The 26,296-nt window shown below is 30.3% G+C and overlaps 2 protein-coding genes across 3 annotated transcripts; one reads left to right on the top strand and one right to left on the bottom strand.

Moving 5' to 3' along the window:
* Positions 1–125: 125 nt before the first annotated feature.
* LOC141456488 (RNA-binding protein 25-like) lies at positions 126–18,485 on the bottom strand. Of its 2 annotated transcripts, none has more exons than XM_074132528.1 (18): positions 18,227–18,485; positions 17,991–18,064; positions 16,281–16,378; positions 15,311–15,360; positions 14,927–15,200; positions 14,234–14,371; positions 13,789–13,980; positions 13,651–13,700; positions 12,944–13,030; positions 6,817–6,998; positions 3,918–4,140; positions 3,551–3,717; positions 3,293–3,443; positions 1,975–2,311; positions 1,337–1,441; positions 1,048–1,211; positions 766–912; positions 126–494 (listed from the first exon to the last, which is right to left on the bottom strand). In XM_074132528.1, the coding sequence occupies exons 2-18, from the start codon at positions 18,062–18,064 to the stop codon at positions 402–404; spliced, it is 2,532 nt and encodes an 843-aa protein (XP_073988629.1). In that variant the 5' UTR covers positions 18,227–18,485; the 3' UTR covers positions 126–401. The 2 variants fall into 2 exon arrangements, with proteins under 2 accessions (XP_073988629.1, XP_073988628.1); XM_074132527.1 differs by having other exon boundaries at positions 1,337–1,468; positions 18,227–18,484.
* A 206-nt stretch (positions 18,486–18,691) lies between these two features.
* Positions 18,692–25,477, top strand: LOC141456497 (neuroguidin). The gene is made up of 8 exons (XM_074132561.1): positions 18,692–18,957; positions 19,396–19,527; positions 20,447–20,561; positions 21,793–21,953; positions 22,564–22,675; positions 24,195–24,372; positions 24,555–24,757; positions 24,882–25,477. Exons 1-8 carry the CDS (start codon positions 18,943–18,945, stop codon positions 24,905–24,907), a joined length of 942 nt encoding a protein of 313 aa, XP_073988662.1. The 5' UTR covers positions 18,692–18,942; the 3' UTR covers positions 24,908–25,477.
* Positions 25,478–26,296: the final 819 nt, after the last annotated feature.

Here is a 26,296-nt window from a genome sequence, read left to right as displayed (position 1 = left end):
CACATCAAAACAGAAATGTAACATGAATCTAAAAAGTACTGCAATTGACCACGTTCTATCAAAATCAAAAGGATGAAAACAACTATTTCTTCTATGAACCAAGGTTTAAAACAAATTTAAAAGCCTTTCCATAAATAATTTTATAATTTAAATGTAATGAAAAAAGAATAGTACAGTTAGACTTCTAATCTACGTACACAGAGTTAATTATTATTTATAATTTCAATATTTACACGCCTTCAAAATATTAACAATCTGTTCTACACATAATCTACAAAGTAAGTGGTATATATATATTTATATATATCGATACACCATCATAATTGTCAATGTACCACCTTTCACATTACTTCACAAACCTAAATTAAGTTTTTTAAACACTTCATTAACTCCCCCACACTTCATTTCACTAATCCCAGTTTCTTGGCTTCTATTTCATAAATTAATAGTCTCCACATTTTCACAACAAACACTTCTGCTTCTTCATCTAATACCTATACAAACAAAACTAGTTAAATAAATATGTAACAATTCAACGGGACTAACATTCGTAATGGGCAGTTTCTGTTCACTATACAGAAATTCTATTCTCAACAAAGCTACGAAGTATGAATTATGTTAACCCGTTAAAAACAATTTTCCCTTATCCAAGGACCTCAAGCTAAGAAAGAAATTAATTAAACCTACTTCATTTTTTATTTCCGAAGATAGTTTAAATGCTTAACACACGATAAGCCAAAACGTATCTAGTTAAAAAATAATTACCATCTGAACATCATCTAAAATTCCTTGAGGAGCACTTCCTGCCATCACCTTAGAGCAAATAAAATCGACAAGTGTTGGTTCCGGTTCTCCAATGTATTCTATGATTTTCTTATTGATCCATGGTCTTATTCTTCTCTCCATCAGTTGCTATACAAAAAATAATAAACTTCATTTTGCTAAATTATTAAAAAATTCTAATGTTTTTTGTATATAGTTTAAAATCTTTTCAAGTAATATTTCACAAGAAAAGTATTAAGTTATTCTAAATATTTTTGAACTAACATTATCAACTGCAGCCCAGTCAAGATAATAAGAAAATAGAGCGGTTTTGTCTGTTGGGATCCTATCAATTAATGACTTAATGTGTTTTCTTTTTTCTTCCTGAGATTTAGCATGCTCTTCCTTTTTTTCCTGGTCCTTAGCTTTTTTCTTATCATCCCCATAATCTGAATTTATTAAAAAGATATACATGCAATTCAATTAATTATCGAGTGTTTATTAATTAATATGTTTATAAATTAAAATGTTACTAATTAATTTTAAACGGGAAAGAACCCAACATTTTTCATACCTAACGGTACTAACTTCCTCTTCTTATTCCCTAGATTATTCTCTTCATCCTCATCATTATTAAACACTTCTTTCACATCCAATTTTTTCTTCTTCTTATCTGCTACTGGTGGTGAGTTATCATTTTTAGTATCTTTAAAATACATGTACAAATGTAAAGAAATAAAATCTGATAGTGGTTTTTGTAAAAATGCTATTTCCTAAGTGGCTAAATTATTGCCTTGATAAAACATAATACTCTTTCTTAAAATTAATCAAAGAACAACTGAAAATGCAGTCTATCGCCGAATCAATAATGCCAACTACTTGCTACATTGGTATAATGCTTTATTGGTTTAACATTTGATATGATATAAAAAATTGCACGATTTCAGTCATCGCAGTTTTTACAAACACCACCATTAAAAATGATTTTTATTTTATTCTATATTAACTGCAAGAACATAATTCAATTCAGTATGATCTTAACATTGAAACGTCTCTAAGGTGCCCGCCCAATAACGCGATGTAAGAAAGTCATCATTTTACGAAAATTTCTTCTAACTTTTCATTCACTTTACATAATTTAATTACATTTCAAGCTATTTTAGTACAATTGAACAACTGTAAAAGGAACTATAAAACCAAATTGAAACTTACAATGTTTTTCATGGTTAACAATGTCTGGTGAAGTATGATTGCTAATTGGTTCTGGAGCAGCATCAGCCGGACTTGAAGGGGACGGAGAAGCCGTGTTGGATTGCTGTTGATGTTTCTTATCTGTTGATTCAGTTCTCCGCCTATCATCGGTCCATTCTTTATCCTCCCTATCGCGATCTCTGTCTCGTTTCTCCCGTTCTGTCTCCTTCTCTCTCTCACGTTCTTTTTCCCTCAACTTTTCTCTGTCTCTTTCTTCTTTTTCCAAAGTTCTGTTGTGCTCTTCGTTTACATTAATTATAAGTTTTGGTTTATACATTTCTTCTCTTGCTTTTAAAGCCTGAAATTAATAGTAATTATTAGTATTACTATTAGAGACGAGGAAATAATTAAAATTGTTCAAACTTTTTTGATGAAGAAATAGAGCAGTGTTATAGCGAAGTCCAAGTACAATTTAGATGAACCCATCGCCAATGTGATTTATAAGCCGCAATATTAGCACAGCACAACTGCTCACTAGAAGTCGGATTTGGTGTCGAAAACGTGGACTATTATATATTGTCTACGCACTGAAGACAGGATGGAACGAACTTCAATTCTAAAGGTTTCCAACTGCTGCACAAGAGAAGGTAATGAGAAGACGGACCGTAAAGACAGTAAGAACCACCGGGCAAGTTAGCATGCCCGACAGCTCTGCTTGTCGAATTGAAATCGTCTCAAAAATGTCAGCACTAAAGGAAGCTGTGGGAAGATCTCTTGCAGCCTACGCTAGCAACAGTTTACTAAATACTTGGCATGAGTCACATGCAACGAGCATCGTGGTAATAGGTTGCTCTCTTTGTGAAGGGATGTGTCATGATCATTTGATAGTTTGATAGTTTGAGAGCTTGGAAATCATTAGAACAGAAGAATGGAGTTAATTTTAAATCGTTAAAGCATCGTAATAAAGGAGGGCCAGAAATTGAATGGCTTAGATTCCACATAATAAAAAAAAAATTGTCAGGTATAGTTTTCAAAAAATTAGGAGAAATGGGTATTCCAAGTTTTAGGCTCCATCATACGAAACTATGTCAACATCCCAAATACTTTTTGGATTAAAAAAGACCAGTCTTGGAAAGGAGGAAATTTTTTAAGAGTGAAATGATGTATTACTTTAAAACTGTCATTAAAATAAAATATAAATAATTATAAAATGAAAAATAAAGAAATATTAGTTTATTCTGAATTATTTTTGAATTCAAAAGACTATATTTTTTAGAAAGCAATATACAAGATGTTTCGTTTTTAACTCGCTAATACCACTAGACTAAATTCAACTTACTTTGGCAAATTCGGCAGTAGGATCTTCGCTATCACTAGAAAATATCTTTGCTTTAAGTTCTGCTAATTCTTCTTTCTCTTTTTGTCTATCCTTAGCGTCCATTTCCATTTCCTTCTCTCGTTCTTCTAATCTTTTAGCCAACTCTCTGCCCCTTAAGAAAAAAAAAAAAAAAAAAATTGTCAAAAATAGAGTTTAAATAAGTAAAAGCTACTTTTATTCAATAACTTCACAAACGTATCTACTACAATTTATGCTAACTTATAATATTTGATATCATCTCTTTCATCATCGTAATCTTCTAAAAATTCTTTTAATCTCTTTGCTTCTTTCTCTCTTTCTTCTTCTTTTAGTCGTTTCTTTTCTTTTTCTTTTGTACTTTCTTTGACTTTATGTCTTTCACGACTTTCCCATGCTCTCAATCTTTCCTAAATGACAAAAATAAATTGTTGTTATGCTATACCATTTATAATAAAAAATAGTTTTAAGCTGGGAATAGTAAGGTGATTGCAAGTAAACCATTCTTCATTTCAGTTATTTACTTAAATTATTTAAGTAAATTATTAGTTGCTATTTATTCACTAGTCTTTACTTTAAAAAAAAACATTATTTAATTATAGATGATTACCTGATAAGCAGCTTCTTTTTCTCTGGCTTTTCTTTCCTGCTTTTTCCTCTCTTTTGCTTCCTCTTCTTCTTCCTTTTCTCTCAACAAATCTTTCTCAGACTTAACGTCCCTTTCTTTTTCTCTCTCACGTTCGCGTTCCCTCTCTCGCTCCCGATCTCTCTCCCTGCTCCTTTCAATTTCTCGCTCTCTCTCCTTTTCCCTTTCCCTCTCTCTTTCACGAGATCTGTCATAAGAGACAAAAAGGATTAATAATAACTCTTTAAATCAACAATAAATTTACGAGATATAGATAGTACATAAATTCATTTACATGAAACGTGTTTTCATTTTTGAACTTAACGCACAATGAAGATTGGCAATAAAAAAGCAAATTAACATTTAACAATCATTCTCATATTCACTTGTTGCTGCTAATATTATGTATTTAATAATAAGTTAGCGCTAATTAACAAGTAACAAATCTTCATTTACCATAGTAACTCTGGCGATTGGAATTGTTTTTTTATTTTTTAAGTGCGTTTTTCTATGTACAACACAAACATAAAATCTTCCTGTTGGGTTTACAAGAATTATTAAAAATAAAAAGTTTAAAATGAATTTTTGACGTGAATACGTCTTTAAATTTGCTATTATATGGAGGCAATTCAAAAAACCTAATGATAAAATCAGGGGATACAGTTTGGCATTATAGTTTCGAATCTATCGTCTACATCCAAAATTAAATTAGACCACTGGATAGCTTAAAGTTTTAAAGAATTCATTACGATAAGCGAGGACTGTGACGCATCGCGCGCGGTGGAGGGGGAAGCACCGTCATTTTGAAATCATTTTGCTGCGTATCGAGATTTGCAAACTTTTGACTCGGAGAAGCTACGATGTTCGTTTAAGTTTTAATCGCAGCTGTCGTCACAGTCTATCGATTGTATATGAAACATTAATGTAAAATAGTGACAGTGAATATAATAAGGTGTTAGAATAAAAAAATATTATCAAAAATATATAATGTCGGCCTATACGCGTCGAAAAGCCAAAACCAAATACAGAGATCGTATACGGTTGGAAAAGGCTTCTCCAGAACAATCGAATGGTAATAATAAAACACCATATGACCGAGTCAAGCTGTGCCGGGAACGTAAAAGAATGAATGCGGCCGAGCGGATCAACGACGGTGTCAGTACATCTGCAGCTGGGGCGGTTGAAATTATGCAAGTGGATGATGAAATCGCTTCTACATCGACAACGGTCTATATAGGCATAGATTGTGTTCGATCGTCGATTATGAAGACACATTGGGCAGCAGCTAGTGCACGTTTCACTTACGATGTTTGTCAACAATCCAGTCGGACATAAGTGTGACGTGTGTGATCGTCTATGGTTTCTGCGCTCATTGAAGCTAACAAAAGAAAAACACTTACCGCTGCTTAATAATAATATATCATTATTATTATTATTATATTATAAAAAATATAACCCGTTACGTAAACGTATTCATGTACACACACGGCCGTGTCCATGAAACAGCCACAGTTTTTTTTTACCACACACTTGATAATGGTTCTCCTGTTGGAAGATTTTGGTTTTAATATTACAATAGTTCATGAGCCCTATATTAAACATAAGATTGTCTTACTTTAAAAAGATTTCCATACTTCTACTTTTGCCAAATGAATGCTCCTGAAATTTGGAAAACTACAAGCACCTTTTTCTTTTCTTTTTTCCAGTCTCTCTATTTATCTCTGCACAGTTTTTTCAATGCTAATTTTGATGGTTTATTGGAGACTATTTTTAAATATTAGGAACAATTCCATTGGCATGGCAAAAATTTTAAAAACTATTTTATCGAATGTAGTCTCATCAGGCAATTTTTCCTTTAAAAAGCAGCAAAAGATTCTCAGTAATTCGCAAAAGAGCTGCTATCAGTTGATATTTTACTTAATACATCTTTTGACAGTTCGGAAAATGGCGTGTATCATTTGTCATTAACAATTAAGAGAAGTTTATATGAAACGCTGATACATCGTTAACAAAATAAGAGTTTAAATTATTTTATCACTTTATGTATTTTGATTGCTAGTCCGATCACCTGAATGTTTCCAGTCTTCGTGATGACAAACATACTGATTTTTTTAGATGAAATAACACTCCATTAACAAAGGAAGAAGTAGATTCTGTCAAATATACTATTATTTCTCATAATTTCTATAGTCTAGTATAGTTTATAGACTAGGCATTTAATTAAAAAATTGTATAAAGTGTATTTTATTTTTTTACAGCAATTTATATTGTCTTCTAAATCATTATTTGTCATACGTTCGGACGAACTCCGGGGCCATCTTCAGGGTATATACTTAATGCTTTTTACACTGATATTGCTATAAAGTCATTACCTGACATTCAAATTCTTAAGTTAAAAAACTAAGTATTAAGTAATTTTATTTATTTTTTTAATTTTATTCGGTTATATAGTGCTCATTTCAAAAGTTTAAATACTCGTTTATAGAATTGGACTAAAATATCTTATAAAGTGTATCACTGCGGGCATACGCTGAAGGTTAGAGCCGGACTTTACCCTAACGGAGTTTGGCACATTAAATACACATTCTTGTTAAAGAAATGGCTTTTAAATTTATAAAAATACCCCTTCTTAATTGAAAAAAAAGCACTTTAAAAAATAAATTTTTTTCTCTGTTACTCGACAGCCAAATTTTTACCCATCCCTGGATTTATAACATACGTCAAACCATAGTGACACGCTGCGGTAAGAATGTCATTCATTTTAAAACAGTACAGGTTGTGGGCTACTAGTATACGATATCGAGATTATGGAAATAAATCTTTCACTTAAATAAAATTTAAACTAAAAATAATTTTTGTTATTACTGACTCATTTAATATTTACCTAGACTTTGTACGATGTCTGCTTGACTTATGATGCCTCCTGTTATCAGGTGTAACAGATCTATCGTGAGATTTACCCCTATCGCGGCTACTGAGAGAGCTCGGGGATCTATCTCTTTTCTCACGTTCTTTTTCCTTTTCTTCGCGTTTCTTTCGTTCAACCTCTTTTTCTTCCTCTTGCTTCTGCACATCAAAAGAAAAAAAAAAAAATAATCACAAATAGAAAAACATAAAATAGTCGCCTTTCCTAACTTGCTTTTGGTATTGAAAATCTAGGAAATAAAATATTTCTGAATAGTCTCATGCATCATCTTTGGATGCACTTAACTTACAACGGTTAAATGGAAGGCACCATGTAAAGCGATACATTATTTTCTTTGGATGAAATGGATGTTTAAATGAGTAAACAAAAAAATAAATAATTAAAAAAGAATGTGTAGAGGAGGTGGGTGCTGGTTAGTGAAGCTAAAAACAGGTCAATTTGTTTGTTTTTTTCTTTTTTGTTATGACTTACATACAGATGAACGAGCAGTACTTCCTGATGGCAAGTTTTTCTTCTGGTTATCGTATTTATTGTGTCACCTGAATAAGTTTGAGGAAAATTCGAAAAAAAAAAACATTTGAAATAATATTATAATATTAAACAACCTAGATTAATAAGAATTACAAATGGTAGTGAGTATACGATAATTTTATGGTTAGTTACGGATTTCTTTTGAAAAGTTCAAGAATATAAATAAATAATATATGAATATATATAAGCTATAAATATATTTAAATACCATTACAGAAGGCTTGAACCCAAAACAACCATTCTAATGATAAATATTCAATATAATCACTCGATGTTTCTGTCATTTCTAGAAAAAAGTCACTTCTAAAAATCAAAATAAATTTGTACAATAAATTTTGGTTAAAAAACAGTTGGTTAAAAAAAAAATTAAAACTTACCTCAAAATAGAAGAGAAATGATGTATGAGTAGTTTTAAATTTGAGCTATAAATTTATATTTCACTTATCTCTTATACATTTTTTTTTTTTTTTTACAAGTTCCATAAAATATTAATCATGCACTATTTCAAAAGCGAAAAAAAAATTATCTAATTGTGCCCAAAATAATTTAATTTTGAATCAAAACACTTTTTACAGAAATTTTGTTTTGAAAAAGTCACTTCCTAGTTTGTTTTTTTTTTTTGTTAGTTTAATTTTATTGTTTAGAGAAAACAAAAGGAGTTTTTAGGGTCTTACTAATAACGTTTCTTACCTTGATGGGAAGAAAATGTGTATTTACAGAAGAGGTAAAGTGAGGGGAAAATGGAAAGAAAACAGATTTGACATACCTTTTTTGATCTTTTCATCTGGGATTAGCTTAATTTTGATGTTTTCTTGAATAATGCCTGTATATTTATGTCAATATGAAGATATATTAGAGCAAATATTCACATTAACCCTTTTATACAAACGTATATCACCAACAATTACACTAATTTCAACAATAATTGAATGGTCACAATATTAGTTGAAAATGGATTTTTTTTTTTCCATGTGGTATACATGCACTATATGATAAAAGATATTCAAGCTTTGGAAAACAGAAGCTAAAAATATAAAAATAAGAACTCTTATTGTGAAAAACTGAAACTGCTTTCTCTTACTGCAGTTTACAAAATTTTAACTTACACACTTTCTTAAAAATTGAACTTATAACCAAACAATTTGTAAAGATTAATTATACGTTCCTGGAGAGAAGCCTAGAGTCACATTGGTCACCAATATTATAACTGATGGCGATTTCACTTAACAAACCACAAAGATATTTAAGTTAAATAATTTTCAATCAAGACCAGAACATTTATAAACTTTACTAACCCACAGTTCCGCAATATTTTCAGTGCACAAGAAGAGAAAAAAGTATAATTTAGAAAAAAATTTGTTGGAGCAAATAGCGTAAATCTCAAAGAAGTGAAAACATCTATTCCAAAAAGGTAGTACTTTCGCTTAAAGAATTTTCTTCGGGCTCAAAATTTTAGCAAACCACTTAATTCCTCTTTTAGTATAAATAATAAGTTTACTTGATACATTAAAATTAATTAAAATTATATTTTAGAGGAGAGACAATTTAAAGTGTTCCATATAATGGTTCTAGTGAAATGTTTTAAATAAAATAACAGATCTGCGTATGGGAAATGAAGCTTAGAGCAAATCTCAGGAAAAAGAAAAAAATTAACACAATTGCAGTACTTTATTTAACAAAAAATAGGAAAACGTTTTTGGTGATTCTTTTACTTCAAATGCCCGCTGCCTTAAATTCTCCTATCTTTAGAATATTAAAAAAATACTCTAGTGACAAAAATGGACAAGCCACCTTTTCAATAAATTTTGTATTCCTGAGGTATTAATACAAAACGGAAATCAACAAAGTTATCAGTAGACTCCCATCAAGAGAATGCTCAGGAGCTGCTACAAAGATAGCTGCTATGGGCAACTATTGAACTCCATTTCACAAAACCATTTCTCTCTCCTGAGCAAACACACAATATTTTCACATATAACCCAACATAAATCTTTAAGGTCACGTTGATTTTGTTTCACATTAAGAGCATATCTTACATAAGGTTTTCTGCATTCCTCTGAGCACCCTAATATAAGTACAAATTAAAATAATTAATTTGTATTAATAGTTTACCTTTTATACTAATTAAGAAAAATAAAACAGGCCTTCATAACTGTTAAACTAACCTAACCTAGCTATGAAACCTTACCAAAAGTTATTCTAATAAAAAATTAATTAAACAGATAAATTATTTTAGAACAGTTAGCCTTCATAACTGTTAAACTAACCTAACCTAGCTATGAAACCTTACCAAAAGTTATTCTAATAAAAAATTAATTAAACAAAAAAATTATTTTAGAATATTTATTTATGTTAACAAATTTTAAGAAAACTGTCTATTAATAATTAAAAATCTGGCTACAAAGCAACATTCTTCAAAACAGCATACCGCAGTAAGAGAAAGTAAATATTAAAAAAAACTGATTATACTAATTCAAAATATATTATAACAGCTTTAAAGAAAAAAAAATTACTGTTCTTTTCTTTTTGATCAGAGCTAATGAGACCATGATAGTGATTCGTCCATGGTATAAAAATGAAAAACTAATTTACATTTTTAACACAATAATAAATAAAGCACTCACAAGCTCCGAGGGGCCACACGCTGGAATCAGATCTTGTTTTGGGGTTTCTGCCGCACACCACACAACCCCATGCTGACAGATAGCTAAGAAAAACTTTTAACCTATTTTTTTTTTTGTTTCTTTAATAATTACTCTCATAGGCATTTTTTTTTTTTTTAAAGAAAGATTAAAAAACTTTTCCCAAAATCATATTTTAGAATAAATATAATTTTAATTAAATTAGACAATGAAGAAAAAAATAAAAAATCATGCATTCATGTCTTTGTTTATAAGTAAAAAAAGAAACTCGTGCAACTGGTTAAAAAAAAATTAACGATAAATAATTCCTTTAAAAAAATTTAAATTTATGGTTACCGAATTTAACATCTTTATTCTTTAATTTCGTAAAATAAATTGGAAAAAATTTGGAAAAATAATTAATGAAATGAAAATTCATGCATGGAACTGAGATATTTATTTTTATTTATATTTAAATTTCATATCGTGAGTGTCAAATTATCGTAAATCATCTATTGCAAACCCTTTCAACCAATTCATGTTGCTACAGAATTTAAAAGAATGATAAATCAAATTGCATATAATACTTCTTATTTCAAAGCTATTATTTGTAAATAATTTAAAAAAAAAACACAAACATGCGAAAATACTCTTAGATAAACAAAATATATATATATATGAAATAATTAACAAGGAACACATTTAATTTGGTCCTAAACCAATGGGCACTAGAATGTATATACAGCTAGTACAAATTAAGTGCCAATATATTGCAATTTATAACAATTTCATAATAAAAATAAAATTTTATACTATTTTGAAAAGCCTTTTAGTGGAACCTCCATTGTAGCTAAATTTACAGAATAATAACAAATCGTTCAATTACTGCTTCCACAAGGAAAGTAGCACAATGAATTTAGTATTTCGTCATAGTATTGCATTCATTTTTTTTTTACTTTAAAGAAGCAAAACACTAAAATTTTAAAAGTTCTAAAAAATTTTGTAACATTTAGGTAGTTGTGGTTAGTTCAAATGTTTAAGAAATTCCAATAAAGGCGAGTAAACTCACTCAAAAACGTAGCGCAAACAAAACAAAAATCTATAGATTTATATTAATAAGAAAAATGTTTTAAAATGACACTTAAATTGCTCCAGCCTACTTTTGTGATATGCCCACAATTAATTTTTAATGGACTCACCGTCAGGGGCATAGTTCAACATGGCGCAGTAATAGCCGGCACCACTTCTCTAGTCTCAACGTAGCCTCTCCCTACATAAGGCCAGGGCACCAAATTGTTTACACTTACCACCATTTATAACTACACTTACACTCTAACTTTAAAATATAAATAAAAAAAGTAACCTTATTCCAACTTTTTTAATTAAGAATATATGGGGATATTTGATTTTTATTTGTATTATCAAAGAATTCGAACGAAATATTTTTATTTCTATTTGATTACTAAACCACGAAATTTCGATACTGAAAGGAAAGTTTAGATTTATTTTGAATTTGACTACAAAAAAGTAATGAAACCCATAAGTTTGGACAAAAAATAAATTAAAAAAAATAAAAAATAAACTATGTACCACCTCATATACTTTACGCTTCACATTCTTGGTACTTCTTAGTCCGTCCCTTGCAAATCATTCAAGAGTTCCTTTGCTAATTTAGGATCATTTACATTATACTCGTAGAATATTAAGGCTTTATATAACCCCAAAAATACCAAGCAGTAACTGAAGATGGCAGGCAGATTCCAGCCATACATGCAAATGTTTAAAATGAAAGTTCAACTGAATCACCAATTTAATGAAAACTACTGTAAAAAAAAACGTATCCCAAGATGCAAAAGAGCAGATAGTTAAATTTAAAACCCTGTTAAGTTTCTCATGCCTGATACAAATTTATAAGATATTGAATATATATTATTTTTCAGGCGGGGCTTAACGTCCAACTCTACCAATTAGGTGTCGTGGGCGGAAGGCGACTAACATACTTTACTATAAATTTCTTTTATTAACCATTAAATAAAATCCAAAGCCTAAGACTGAGAATCGAACCCAGTACCACAATACACATTAGCTTTATTGGTCTCGCCTCTAACCGCTCGGCTACCTTGGCGCCTTGAATATATGTTATATGAATCTAATTTTCGTGAGATTATTTCTCTAATTTCTTCCTGCTCATCATATAGATAACAAAAGTCGTTTTCCTTGTTTAGGAGGGTATAAGTAGTATGTAAGCAGTCTGCCGACCATTCCTTGGAAATAACGAAATCCGAACTTATCTAATTTGATGAGTAACATAAAAATTACTCTTTTTTTCTTTTGTATCCGGATCGTTTATTTCATGAATTCGAACTTTCATAACTACTGAATTTTGTCAATTGTTTCCCCAATTTTATAAAAGCATTCTTTTTGGTTAAATTCCCATCAAAAAAAGTCTCTTCATTATTTAGAATAAAAGAAAGAAATTGAGTTATCGTAACTCAAAGCACAAAAAAAATTATTATTTCTGCTAATCGAAAATAATACTTTTCAAAACATTTCACAAATGGGTTTCATAACTTTTTCTCCAGACCACAACACGAATAGAGAAAATAATGAGTTTATTTTTGAAATAGCTCTTGAAACATTAGGGAGGTGGTTTAATTGGTTGATAAAAATAAAAGAAAATGAGGTTTAGAATTTTTGAGATAATGTATTTAGGTTCAAATAAAATATTTTAAAAAAGAAAAAAAGAAGTGAAATATCAAAATTTTTAATTGAGGCGTAAGAATTTTCGTTTCTTATTAAACAAAAACAAAACATGGATTTTGGGCAAAAATTGGTAAGTTGGATTTACTTTTTCTATAAAATAATAATAATAATAATAATGGGGATATTGAGAGGGCCAAAAAGTGCTGCCTTTTAGAAAAGAAATATCTTACCTTCATTATTTCCCTGAACTTGCCTATCTCTCTGGTAATCAGATCTCGCCTGTCATCATCTATATTTGTTTCGGTCAAATCAACCGTCTAAAAATTAGAAAAAAAGAAATTTTTTTAAAATTTTTTAATTCAATGTTAACAAGGTAACGGATTAATAAGATTATTGAAGTAGTAGAGATTAGATCACAAAGGGTGGATCTATTGAGATTCTCTGAATTGACAGTGTTTGTACATGGAACGTTTAAATTTGTTGAGTTAAGAGTCAATGCTGTTGTTAGGCTGGGATACCTACCCTCTCTTGTAAGAGAGTATGAATACTAAGATGCAAATAAACTATATTTTGAAACCTTTTTTGCTGCAATAACTTAAATTTCAAAAAAAAGTAAGAAAAATTTGTTAATTTTAAAAAATCAACAGAAAAATTATTTTGCAACCTTAGTTCAGATACCCTATTATTCACAAAGATGTTTAGTTTAACAAAATAGCGCGGTAGAAGTTCTTTAAGCTTGCAGTTCTTCTGTCCTCAATTCTATACAAGGGATTATAACTTTACTTAAGGCTCAGTGGTAATAACTTTATTCCCGGGTTCAATACAATTAATTAATTTTATTTTGTAGTTACCACTTTGCAAATTTGAGAAATGGTTATCACAACGAATGTACAAATTTTATTATATCATATTCAGAAGCTTAGTTAGAAACACTTACAGTCGAATCTTGCCGGACTTGAGGAGGTTGAACGGGCTTGATGTCAGGAGCTGTCAAAAACAATAGGTATTATAACTTTTTCTTAAAATAATTTATAGGATTATATGTAATCAAAAAGAAGACAAAAAAAAAAAATACCAGGTTTATTCTGGTCATCTACTTGTGGTGGTACATAGTTCTTCATTTCATTTTCGTAATCAGAAAGTATCATTGCTATTCTATCAAGTGCAGCTTTATCTGTTGCTTTCATTTCATCATCCATATAATCATCTTCATCATTTGTTTCATCCTGCAAAGGAGAACTACTTCCCGCTTTTTTCCTTTTTTCATCTGTCGAAAATGATTTAATATACTGACACTGAACAGAAATTTTTGCTAACATTCGCTAAATAGCGACTAACAAGAATAAACTACTATTATTTAATTATAAACCATTTTAATTAATCATATCTTTTTAAAAATTCTCACCTTACTTGTCCAGTTTATTTTACCCTTTTAAAAAGTTCAGAAATATCTCGGAAAAATCCTGACAGGTCAACAGTCTTAATGAGAATGAGGAATAAATAATAAAAAAAGTACTTACTTTTATATTCATCTAAAACTGTTTTAGTTTTTGCATCCACCTTGACAACGAGTTTTTTTCCACTTATTTCGTAATTATGTAACAACCTTATAGCTCTTAGTCCAGCATCTGGATTGCCAAATTCACAGAAGCCAAAAGCTACAACAAATCAAGTTAAAATTAATTTTACAGTCTAATTTTTTGTTTTGTTTTAGTCACAATAATAATTAAAAAGTTTCTTTATTATAATTCAATTTCTGTTACTACAGTTGATGGTAATTAAATAATGAATACAATATTTGTTTATAAAAAAAAAAGAATTAAAAAATGGAGTAAAAACGTTGAACATAAAAACCTACTGAAAGAATGGAAGCTAAATTGAAAATAAAGCGACTTATAATACTTTTTGAGGCAAAGGCCATTCCATTTTAAAAATAAAATAACCCTATCAATTATTCAGTCGAAATGTAATTGGTTATTTAAGCTAAGCAGAGGAATGAGATTCTAATTAAAAAAGAAACTTTTTTAAGCAAGTTATCAGGAAGCCTATTCTAAAATATATAACCATGTTTCACTTTTGTCTGTAGTCTTATTCATCATCCTTTTCGGCTATGACCGAAAATGTGAGATGAAACCCGTGCATAGATGAATAGTCGTATTACATTATAAAATAATGCTCGAACTTATTGATTGAAAAAAAAAATTAATTCAAACCTTGAACTCTTTTCCATGAGGTTACATGGCCGCATGCTGATAGAATAAATCTGATCATCTGATCAGGAGCTTTCTCAGTAATATTTCCCACAAATACTGTAACAACTGGGCCATCAGGCTGTGGAGGAAGGTATCTAACTGGTGGTGAAACTTTGGGTCTAGCCGTAATAGTAGGCGGTGCTGAGACTTGAGCTGGAGGTGGTGGGCGATACGGCCTCACAGGCGGTGGAGGCGGCCCTCCTAATGGTGGAGGCAGAGGAGGACCACCCATCATCTGGAAACGTTATTTTGACACATTGAGAAAAAAAAAAAAAAAAAAACAGACTGAGATGCAAATATGTTTTATTTATTATTAATACAACGAGAAGTTCAAAGTAAACTCACAGGTCCCATTGGCATTACTCCAGGCATCACTCCCGGTAAAGGAGGAGGAGCTGTAACAAATTTAATTTTTACCCCTAAATCAAAATTTAAGTTTAAAAAAACTCTAACATGAACACTACCTAATGTGCAACTACTACATATTTCATTTATACATTTATTAAAAACTAAGTAAATGCTCTCCGTACTCTGTCCGTATTGCCTGGACAACAATATTTTGGTTTGCAGAGGTACGTGAAACCTTGAAAAACTCACCATGTTCCGATTGCATACAACGGAGATACTGCAATTTACTCTTACAACTAACGAAACCAACTGAAAAAAAAATTGGCAATTTCTCTGGCATGAAAGTATTAGCAGATATGCTTTGGAACCAAGAAGTGATTCTGGTGGACACATAAATCATTATTGCACCTTTAGAAATGGTCAGGGCCACAAAGAACCTGAAATGCTATTCTTCCGAGAGTAAAAGAAGGACTTGAAAAATTTGAAGACAAGACAAGACGGCAATATCAATCTTCTGTAGCAGCCTAGCTGGGAATAAAGCTGTACTAGATCTCATGGTGGGCTAAAATAAACAGTCAAATCTTGATTTACAAAACTTTAATTTCGTGAAGAAGTAAGTAAAGTAATCGCCTATTTTTTCAGGCGGGGCTTAACGTCCAACTACCAATTAGGTATTAATTTCGTGAATATTGCTTTAAAATAGATGAGGTGACCTTATTTATTTAGATAAATATAAAATATAACATAGTTTTCAGTTTATTATAATGTCAATAACTAATCAAGCGGAAAGTAAGTTCATGACGCAAAGAAGTAACTGTGAATATGCGGTAAAGGGTGCTCTTCTGCACGTCCACAGATTAGGGAAAAAGTTAACAACAAATGCCGAAGCCCAAAAAAAATTAACTAGATTTGATCATTAATTTCTTGAATTCAGCGAGAAAAAAATAAATAAATCAAAATGAATTACCTCCAATTGGCATGTACGGCATGCCCATGCCAGGTGGCATAGGGATTCCAGGAACCATTTGCGGTCTGCCAGGATATGACATAACCATATAACCAACACTGAAACAAGAATTAAAATAAGAATTGCAAGAATATTAAGAAATTTCAATTCTGAGGTGTCTCAAACATTTTAGAACAAAATAAGTCTCTATTTAGATTTAGATCAAATAATTTTATTCAAATAAAACATAAATGTTAAGTTTCATAAACATAAAGCTAAAAAGCAGTAACAAAGCTTTAGAAATTTTTGATTTTAATTGATTCAATATTTGGAAATTTGTAAGCAAAATAAGAGCGCTAAACCTAAATCTTATTGTGAAGATCTGAGCTGCTAGGAAACTGCATATGAAAAAGATAAGGATACTAAGTTGCTGGAATAACCTTGGACAATTTCACAAGAGGAAGTATTTACGTTAATACAAGAAAATCACGCACGCACCACATTTGAGTCTATCGCTCGTGTCACACAATTTCAAAAACTATTTTTGATCACAAACAAAACAAACGCTGGAGAGGCAATATTGCAGGGCAGCCCTCTCCCTATTATAGACTCAGTATCAGTAGTTGCCAAACGGCAGCACAACTTGCAAATCCTAACGTTGTAGATAATGAATTTTATAAAATTTGGACTGTTTCAAAGAATCGCTAACTTAATAACAGAATTTCAAACTTCTTTTTTTATGTTTAGCCCATTTATTCTATTTCATTGAAGAGGTTTTACGTGATAGTACACACCAGGTATAAGGCACTGTTATTACGTTTTCGTACCAATTTCTTAAGACCCAACGACCTCATTCCAAAGAATTCCATTAGCTAAACCTATTTTCTTTGACTTTTATTATTCTTTAATAACATGATCCTCGTTATAAATACAGTGAAATAGTTACAAGGTATATAAATACCTACATTTTAAAGATAAGGGGTTTGAACAGAGGTAGCTACCAATTTAATCCACTGCTAACCATAAAAGTGGCTCCCCTAAAGGACTTTTTTTCTATAATGGGCCTAGGCGTAGGTAAAGTATAACGTTTTAAGATGAGTTTTAAATTATAAAGTTTTAAGATAACTAATTTAATTCATCCTGCCCTTAATGCCAAATATTAAACATAATTCATATCTTGATATTTTGTTGATGCTAAAAAGTGATGTCTAATCAGCAAAATGATTACTACTGGTTGAAAATTTTCTGCGTCAGGAAGTTCTGCGTTAAAGAATACTCCCCTTAAAAGGATATAAGTGAGTAGATCGTATGTCTTTACACTTTATAAGATGGAAATGTAGGAAAACCCTTCCCCAAAATGACCTAATCAAATTTTTCTAGGCATTTTGATGAAGTAGCAGCAACTTTAATAAAACTTCTCGTAATAAGACTTACTTATGATGTAAGTGGTCTTTCAACAATAATCTTTTTCTGTGAACTTATCTGAAATTTGCGGTATTCAGCAACTACTTGATCAAATAATAAATAATATTAACTTAATCTAAAAATAAATAAGAAGTGAAAAATTAAATTAGTCATGATATTGCTAATTAATAATAACAAGGCTTTTAAATAGTTAAATATACTAAAGTAAACTCTTGGTGAAAATCTTTAAAAAATAATAATAAATAAATAAATAAACTAATTCTAATTGTTTAAATAACTGAAATATCACTAAATTCACTTCCTTACTTTCCAGCAGAAGTTGTAGGAATGAATGTAGTGGGTAACGTTCCCGGTGGTACTAAAGTTGGATCTGTAGCCATCTGAAATAAATTCAAGAAATTATTAAATAATAAAATAAAAAAACATAAATTAGATTAAACTGTATACTTAAGAAAAATATTAGCTTATGATGTTAGTTATGCGAGTACTTTCTAATAATACTTCATTAACTGTAAACAGAATAGTTAAAATCCTCCCCTTACATTGTTTAAAAATGCTCTCCAATTACCACCAGGGAAAGACACTGACAATGGGGTAAATATGTCGATAAATTACTTGCACCAACTCTTACATTTTCCACTTACGAAAAACATTCGAAACCTTTCAAATGAGATCTTATATTTTTAAAAAAGTGATAGTAATCAATAATCAGAAAACTAAAATCTGCATCACAGGTATTAAACACCAAGATCCTCACAACAAAATGGTGATACGTCTACAGCTAGTGCTCTACGTCTATGTCCCCTCATAAAGACGACACCCTCTAGATTTCAATATAAAACTTGGCACTACAGCTTTAAAAAAAAAACCCTAAGCTAAAAAATTATTTAGGTATTTTGAATATATTATTTTATTTCAAAGTTACTATTCTCAATTAGGTAAACAATAATTATTTACACTTTCTTTAATTAAAATCGATATCAATATTTTGATTTTGATGGCATTGAAACTTAGTAAAACTTAGTAACGTGTTCTTCATCGGGAGGTTGCAGATTTAATTTTTAAAATTACGCATTTTTATTATATACATTCAGTTATCGTATGTGTCTAAGGCAAGGATTACATATTATATAAATGGGTTTTACCAACTAAATTTATTATTATATTGGTGAATGCTTTTCAAAAGTAAACTGGTTTTAAATTTTCATAAGCATAGTTTGTAAATGTAATAAGTTTTCTAATAAATCAAATTACCAACATGGAAGAAACTCAAGTAAGTAATAATATTAAAAGAGTTTTTTATCTTAAGTAAAGCTGCTATTCGAAAATACACCCACTTCTCCACGAAAGAATTTCTATATTAAAATTTGTAGATTTATAATGTTCATTGGAACGACAGCAGTTAGATGATATGCTTTCAGTTATTGTAAGAGTCCAGGGCAAGGATTACATATTTGCTGAGATTTAGGTTGTACTTTTTTCCGAAATAAATACTGAATATAAATGTGTAAGTGTTATTTAAACTATGAATTCAGCTTTCACAAATCGTTAGTTACTTAAAAGCAACAGTTAAAAAAATAAAAACTAAAAAGTAACTATTGCAAGCTTTAAAAAAGTAGAATTTTAGCGAGATAAACGATATTGTAATTTAATTCCTATTTAAGAACTGCTGCTCATCTTATATGTGTACTGAAGATTCGTTTATTTTTAGGATGGTTGTATTGAGAAAAAGGAAGAGGCATTACATCTTTTGAAAGAAATTGGTGATGGCAGTAAGCAAGCAGGAGACATATTGCAACAATTATTATTAAAAATAAGGAATAAACAAGTTAACATAGAAAATGTAAGCAACTTTAAGAGCATGTTTAGTGCTGATTTAATTATTGTTAGCTGGATTGGTTCTGTCAAACTAGGAGGTTCCCTGTTCATGCGCCGCAAATAACTAAATTGTTGAAAATTTAACCGAACACTTTCCTCGCTCAAATACAACAAAACAGACTCAATATTCGCAAACCAATCATAGACGACCGTTTTAACAACGCTGTAACATACAGGAAGGAAAGAAGAGCTTATGAACTTCGTAGAAAGAATATATATTTATTCTTAATATATTATATATATTATAATATATTATATATAATTCTTAATGACATAGAAATGTCATTCACAACAATATTATGAACGACCAAATCAACTATTACTCAGGCCTGCTCTTTTAAGACAATTTAAAAACCCACAAACAGATACACTTGAGAAAAACTTTTATCAATGATTATTTCCCTTACATGAACTAGATTTCCTGCTTAAATTCGCTCAAATCTTTGTACAGAATAGAACAGCAACCTTACAATTATAAACATTACGTACCAAAAAGAACCCATCCACCTCAGTCCACTGCACATAATTTGTTAGATAAACCCTTCTGAAAAATAGATCACGTTTAATTTTCAATTTTTCTCACTGATTTTCTTGGAAAAAGCTAGTTATTGTAGACAAGTTAAAAAGACATTTCTGTTTAAATGAAGAAATAATAATTTTGAAGTTAATTTAAATATTTGTACTATTCGGTTGTGCTACTTTATTTGCACTTAAGCTGATCTTTTCTCTGGCTCTGTTTGAGCTCTGGGTAGCTATCGGCTTCTCCTCTAATTCAAGATTAATATTAATAATTTAAATTGATCAAATTTTTTTAAATTAATATTTCTTCTATACATTTTTTTAAGAATCAATGAAAACGTCTTTTTTGTGATTGCTTTTTTCAGGGTATAGGTTTTTTTGATGTGAAAAATCAGTTATTAATCTTTTATTTAATCAACTTGTGTCAGTTAATAATTCTAAAAGCATCTGGGAAATCAATTGAAGAAAATTCAGCAATTGGTAAGTTCTAAGAATTTTTTTCTCATTTTAGGCGTGGCAACATTATCAATGGCGCCCAGATTACTTCATTGATCTTAGTTAGTGCTGCAATGCCTCTGGGTAGACAGACAACACAAATCATCATTTCGTTAGATCATTAGATGATGGCCAGGTTAGGCACATATTGCCATATTAATGACAATGATACGTACTGACACGAGCGCCTTGACTCGAACTTGGTTCTCACACCTGATGACCCGCAGATTGAGACACTTTTAACTTGCGAACATCAATCTAAACTATTAATGATTCTGAAGGTTAAAAAAATAAATAAATAAATAAAATACAAACTTCAATAAAGTATAACATAATATATATTTGCAGTTTATATTGTAAAATATATACATATATTTTATATTGTAAAATATATACATATATTTTATATTGTAAAATATATACATATATTTTATATTGTAAAATATATACATATATTTTATATTGTAAAATATATACATATATTTTATATTGTAAAATATATACATATATTTTATATTGTAAAATATATACATATATTTTACAATATTTAAATTCAATTTCGATTCACTACAGCGTTACACCACCGCTTTCGTTGTTAGAAAAATCAAAACTGATTTCTGTCATTTCATATGCGTCTCAATTGACGCCTTATCTTAAGGTGAGTCCACAAAGAACACTGTGTTCCGTATTACGCGATTTTTGACCGTCACGATTTGAACAGAGCTGGAACAGTGAAAAGCGAAGTGTTCGTGGTTGTCCGGAGATCGGCTTGGTGGAAGTGGATGCTACAGCTAAATCACACTCAAACAGATTTGTTACGGTCGCACCTAAAGCTGAAATACGAGTAAGTGCTTGAAGAAAGCGTAGGGTGGAAACAACGTCCTTTTCGGTCGAACTTGGACGAATTTTATTTTTTTATTACCATCGACCAGTGGATAATGTTTATCGGATTTCGGAGCCGCAAAGTTGAGCAACATACCATCGTAACTTCTTGTTTCGCTTTGCTTCGTTCCTTTGCGTTGTTTTGTGAACGCTTCTACTCAGAGCAGACCGTGTGGTGTGGACAGACCCATCTTTGGTAGGCTCCTATGAAGAGGAGAACTATCAGCAGCTTCAGGCGTGTCTTAGATGCGCTCTTATTATTTTTTTTTTTAGTTTATTGCCCTATTTATAATCATTTAGAACTTGGTTGTTTAATATATTTTTCTTATTCCAGAAAGGCTGGTTGAATTAAGAGTGACACTTGATAAAATTCGCCCCATTGACCAGAAACTTAAATATCAAGTAGAAAAATTAGTCAAAATAGCTATTAAGGGAGCTAGAAATGAAAATGATCCTTGCCGATTTAAAGCTAACCCAGGAAATATGACGAATGAGGTTGTATTATTGTTAATATTATTATTTTCAATTAAATCGCGACAGTATTGGCATTCGAAGTTTTTTTTCATTGTTCACAAGGCCTCCGGATAGTTTTCTCTCGTTACAGAAATCTGTCCATCACCAGGCAGACATATAGATGTTGTAAAGCTCCTATGAAGAGAAATATTAGTGAGTGCCAGCTGGATTCGAACCAACATCTCCCAGGACTCCAAAAAGAAAATTGAAAAAATAATAAGATACAGATTCATTTACAGAGCAAATTGGGAAATAATGAAAAATTAAGATTATACTGCATTTGTATGTATCTACGTACATATAAACAAACAACAAAAAAAAAAGTAAAATTGCAAAAAGGTGTGATGGATGTTTAATTTAAAATTCAGGATAGTTTGAGAGTTGCATTCAGTTGCAATCATAGTAGAGTTATTACAGTATTTAATAAATTATGATATGACGTCCTGGGAAATCATTAATTGGTTAAAAGAAATGCGTAGTTGTTTTATTTTTTTCTATTATTATTTTTTTTGCAAGTAGCAAAAATTCTTCAGATTATATAGTTCTATATTTATTGTTACGCATTTCTCAAAGTGTAACTTGTACTTTTTAGGGTGTCGATGGTGAACTTTCAGAAGATTCTGATGACGTGGAAGACAGCAAAAAGCCAGAAAATAAGAAAGTTGGCATATATGTCCCTCCCAAATTATCAGCGGTTCATTACGGTATTGTCATTTTTTTTCTGCACTTTAAATTATTGTTGAACATTCTATGCCGATAAAAATATTTGTAAATGTTTTTCCAATATAATTTACGGAATTCTCAAAAAATGAAAATTAAATTGTTACATTCTCTTACTAGGTTAGAGTGAAAATTTTTGTCGAATACTCCCTGAAGTGATTTCTCTCCGCGTTGGAGTCCAGTATTCGCTAACCACTGAGCTAATCCCATCCCATTATTTCTATCAAAATTGATTTTAAGAAGGGATTCTGTGACATTATGTTTCGTCAAATGGTTTTTTTTTATTATAGTAAAGCGAAGTAAAAACAACTGCATGATGGACGAAGGTCGCCGCTAGGCCGTCAGAGGTGCGTGTGTGCATCACCACATCACTAAACTAGAGGTTACTAGCACCGCATCAGCGTGCAAGCTTCGATATAAACCGGATGCAGGGTTCTTATATCTAACGGTCACTTATGTGACTAAATCCCTTTAAAAAAAAAAAAAAATTATTTTTTCTCTCTCTTTCTGGAACGGGAGCTATATTTCGATTCCTTAACGATAAAAGTGTAGCAGAGGTAATTTCATTCTTACAAAATGGATAAATACAACGTAAACTGAGTATTTCTACCTCTAATACATGAATTTTTGATTCTATTAATTTTATTTCTTGATATTTTTATTTACTTTTTCCTGTTCAAAATAATTTTTAAAGGATCTTCATCGTATCGATTTCTGTTTGGTAACTTAGTTTATAAAGCTTGTTAAGTTTGGTCAACAGTTTTAATTTTTCAGAAAGTAAAATATCGAAAAGTATATATTCGCAATTTAGAATACCTTATTACCAAGTCTATTTTTATACTCTGCAACTTAATTTTCTGGAATTTGATTGGTACAGTTCGTTTTATCAGATTCGCCCACATCCTTAACTTTACAGTTCATTAGTAGAATTTCATTTACTTCAAAAACGAACTTGTCATGAAACGCTTTCCCACTTATTCAAATGGTAGTGTTTCGAACTTGAAAATGAAGCAGTTTTCTTCATTTAAAAACTTAAGATTGCCACATTTTTTAAACTGTTTTATTTTTGCTTTAATTACAATCTTAATGTAGTAACCAATTTTATTTAGTGTATTTGATTATTAGATATTTTAGGAAACGTTTTTTCGAATAAAAATTGATTTCCTTTGTAATCTTCAAAATTTAAAACAAAATAATAAAAACATAAGAGACAAAACGTGCATCAGAAATTTGATTTTTCAAAGTTATGTGAAAAGAGCAGTAATTTAGTAAAACAACTTCACTTAAAAATTCCAGGTAATAAAAACGTTACAGAAGTAAACATCTTCAGGGAGGCTTCTGGGTTATAATAATATTTATGTTAGATCTTGTTTGATCGATTGATCACTACTTTCTTCCCATATTCGAAGTTATTTTACTTATCAGTTTCATTTTCATTTCACTCTACATTACTGATCACTGTTACCTGATATAATAGTTCCCATATTTTTTTTTTCTTATTAGATGGTGATGATACTTATGAAATTAAGAAACAAAAAATCATTGATCGAGCACGTAAGCATGCTTTAAGGAGCTCAGTAATGGAGGAATTGAAGGAACAGTATCTAGATACACCAGTTGAAATTGTACAAACAAATTCTCTTAAACAAAAGGAGGATAAGTATCAGAAACACAAACAAGAGTAAGAACATTAAGTATTTATTTATAAAACTGGGTTGTCTTGGAAAGGCTATTGACTTCTTGATCTCTATATTTTTTTAGTAGGATCTTCACAGAATCACTTAGTAGTGATTTTGTCTTGTTATGTGTGAAACCACTTGTTTTTGAACCCTGGAAAGCAATTTTTTTTTTTTTTTTTTGTAGATATGAAGAAAATTATCTTACTCGCCTTCCTGTGACAAAGGAAGAATTAAGACGTAAGAAGCGAATCAGTACGCTAGGAACTTTAGGCGATGAAATTACTAGATTTGAAAATACCAGTATTTTACATAAAGAACAAGATTTCTCGTCAGAAAAGAAGAAATCTAGAAAGAGAAAAGCAGCCAAAGGAAAGAAAAATAGCAGAGGTAATTTGATTCTTACTAATAAATGGATAAAAACAACGTAAGCTGAGTATTTTTACCTCTAACTCATGAATTTTACAGAAAAAATTTATAATTATTATATATTTTTGTTTTTTTTTTTTTTTAGGTAAAAAGAAGCGTAAGTTACATTAAGTTAGTATGTAAATCATAATTCAAATAAATTAGTCATTTATTTGGTGAAAAGAATCAATCAAAAGAAGAGTTGCGTGTGTAATTCATTTATTCTTTTTTTAATGTGCCAAGAGTTTGTATGCAATAGTTATAAATGATTATAACAGAATTTTTATTGTGAATAAACGCTTATTTTAACATACAGATAATATATCATTATATAATTTTATGAAATTAACGAAATTAATACATTTGTAACTAACTATAAGTATAGTTGAGCTAAAAGTCTCATCCGCGATTAATTATCCAATCATCTCAAGAAATGCTTCTTTAATTATCGAAACATTCAGGCTTTGGCGGCTTGGACTACGATCTTATTGTTATTTCTTTTTTTTCATTTTCCAGGATGATTTGTTTAGTCAGCTCAGCTTAAAGTAAGTCGATAGCAGAACTGCTTGTAAATGAGTCTTTTATTATTTTTTATTTTTATTTTTGTACTTTAGTAGCATTCGATAGAGAAGTTTCCGTCGAATCTACTGCTCTTAGCTATTTCTGAATTTATTAAGTTTATTAAATGTATTAAGAATTAAATTTCGTTTATAATATTTCTTTTTGCGAACCTTAAACATTCATTAGTCGTTGCTTAGTTCCTCTATGAGATTGAACTAAAAACCCTGTTTTTTATTGTTCTTCATACAGTTTGGACTCAAACATCAGTAGCCAAAATTAATTGGCAGTTCAGATTAAATTTTCAAAACACTTCCTTTTGCGTTTTATCGCTCATACTTGTGAATTTATGTGGCATACTTTAGTGTACTGATGTTTATGTTATCACAAATATGAGCAAATATTAAGCTTAATTCTAATTTACCATAAGCTCATTTATAAACGCTCATTAAAGAACAATCCAACTGTTTCAAAAAGCAATTATTACCCTGAATATCCATATTTTTTAAGGGATTAACGAGGATCGAATAAGAATAAATAGGGAGGAGATCGGCGAGGTAAGTAGATAAGGGTATAATGGATTGCCTCAAATGTTACATAGAACAATTACCAAAAGAAGGTATAGCTTAGTGTTGTGAGAACTTCCCTGAAAAGGAGAAGGGATATTAGGATTCTTATATTGAAAAATTTTATCCACATGGCTACAAGAAAAGAATAGCAACATTGATGTGAAATAGATTTTACTGGTAAGATTATGCGAGAGGTGGTGAAAAGTTGGACAATTATCAAACCACATCTCCGGTTGGTGCAAAAGGCCAATTTGACAGATTTAAATAAATTTATGACTTTACTGCCAGGAACTAAACTGATTGTTTACAAATAGCTCTTATCCAGATATGTATGTACTAGGAAAGTAACGCTCCGCTATACAGACTAAAGAACAAAAATGATAGCGATCTTTCT

This window comes from Rhodnius prolixus, unplaced genomic scaffold, assembly GCF_049639745.1.
Source record: "Rhodnius prolixus isolate KJV_2025 unplaced genomic scaffold, Rpr scaffold_4, whole genome shotgun sequence".
Classification (NCBI taxonomy): domain Eukaryota; kingdom Metazoa; phylum Arthropoda; class Insecta; order Hemiptera; family Reduviidae; genus Rhodnius; species Rhodnius prolixus.
This window is presented reverse-complemented; position numbering and strand designations above follow the sequence as displayed.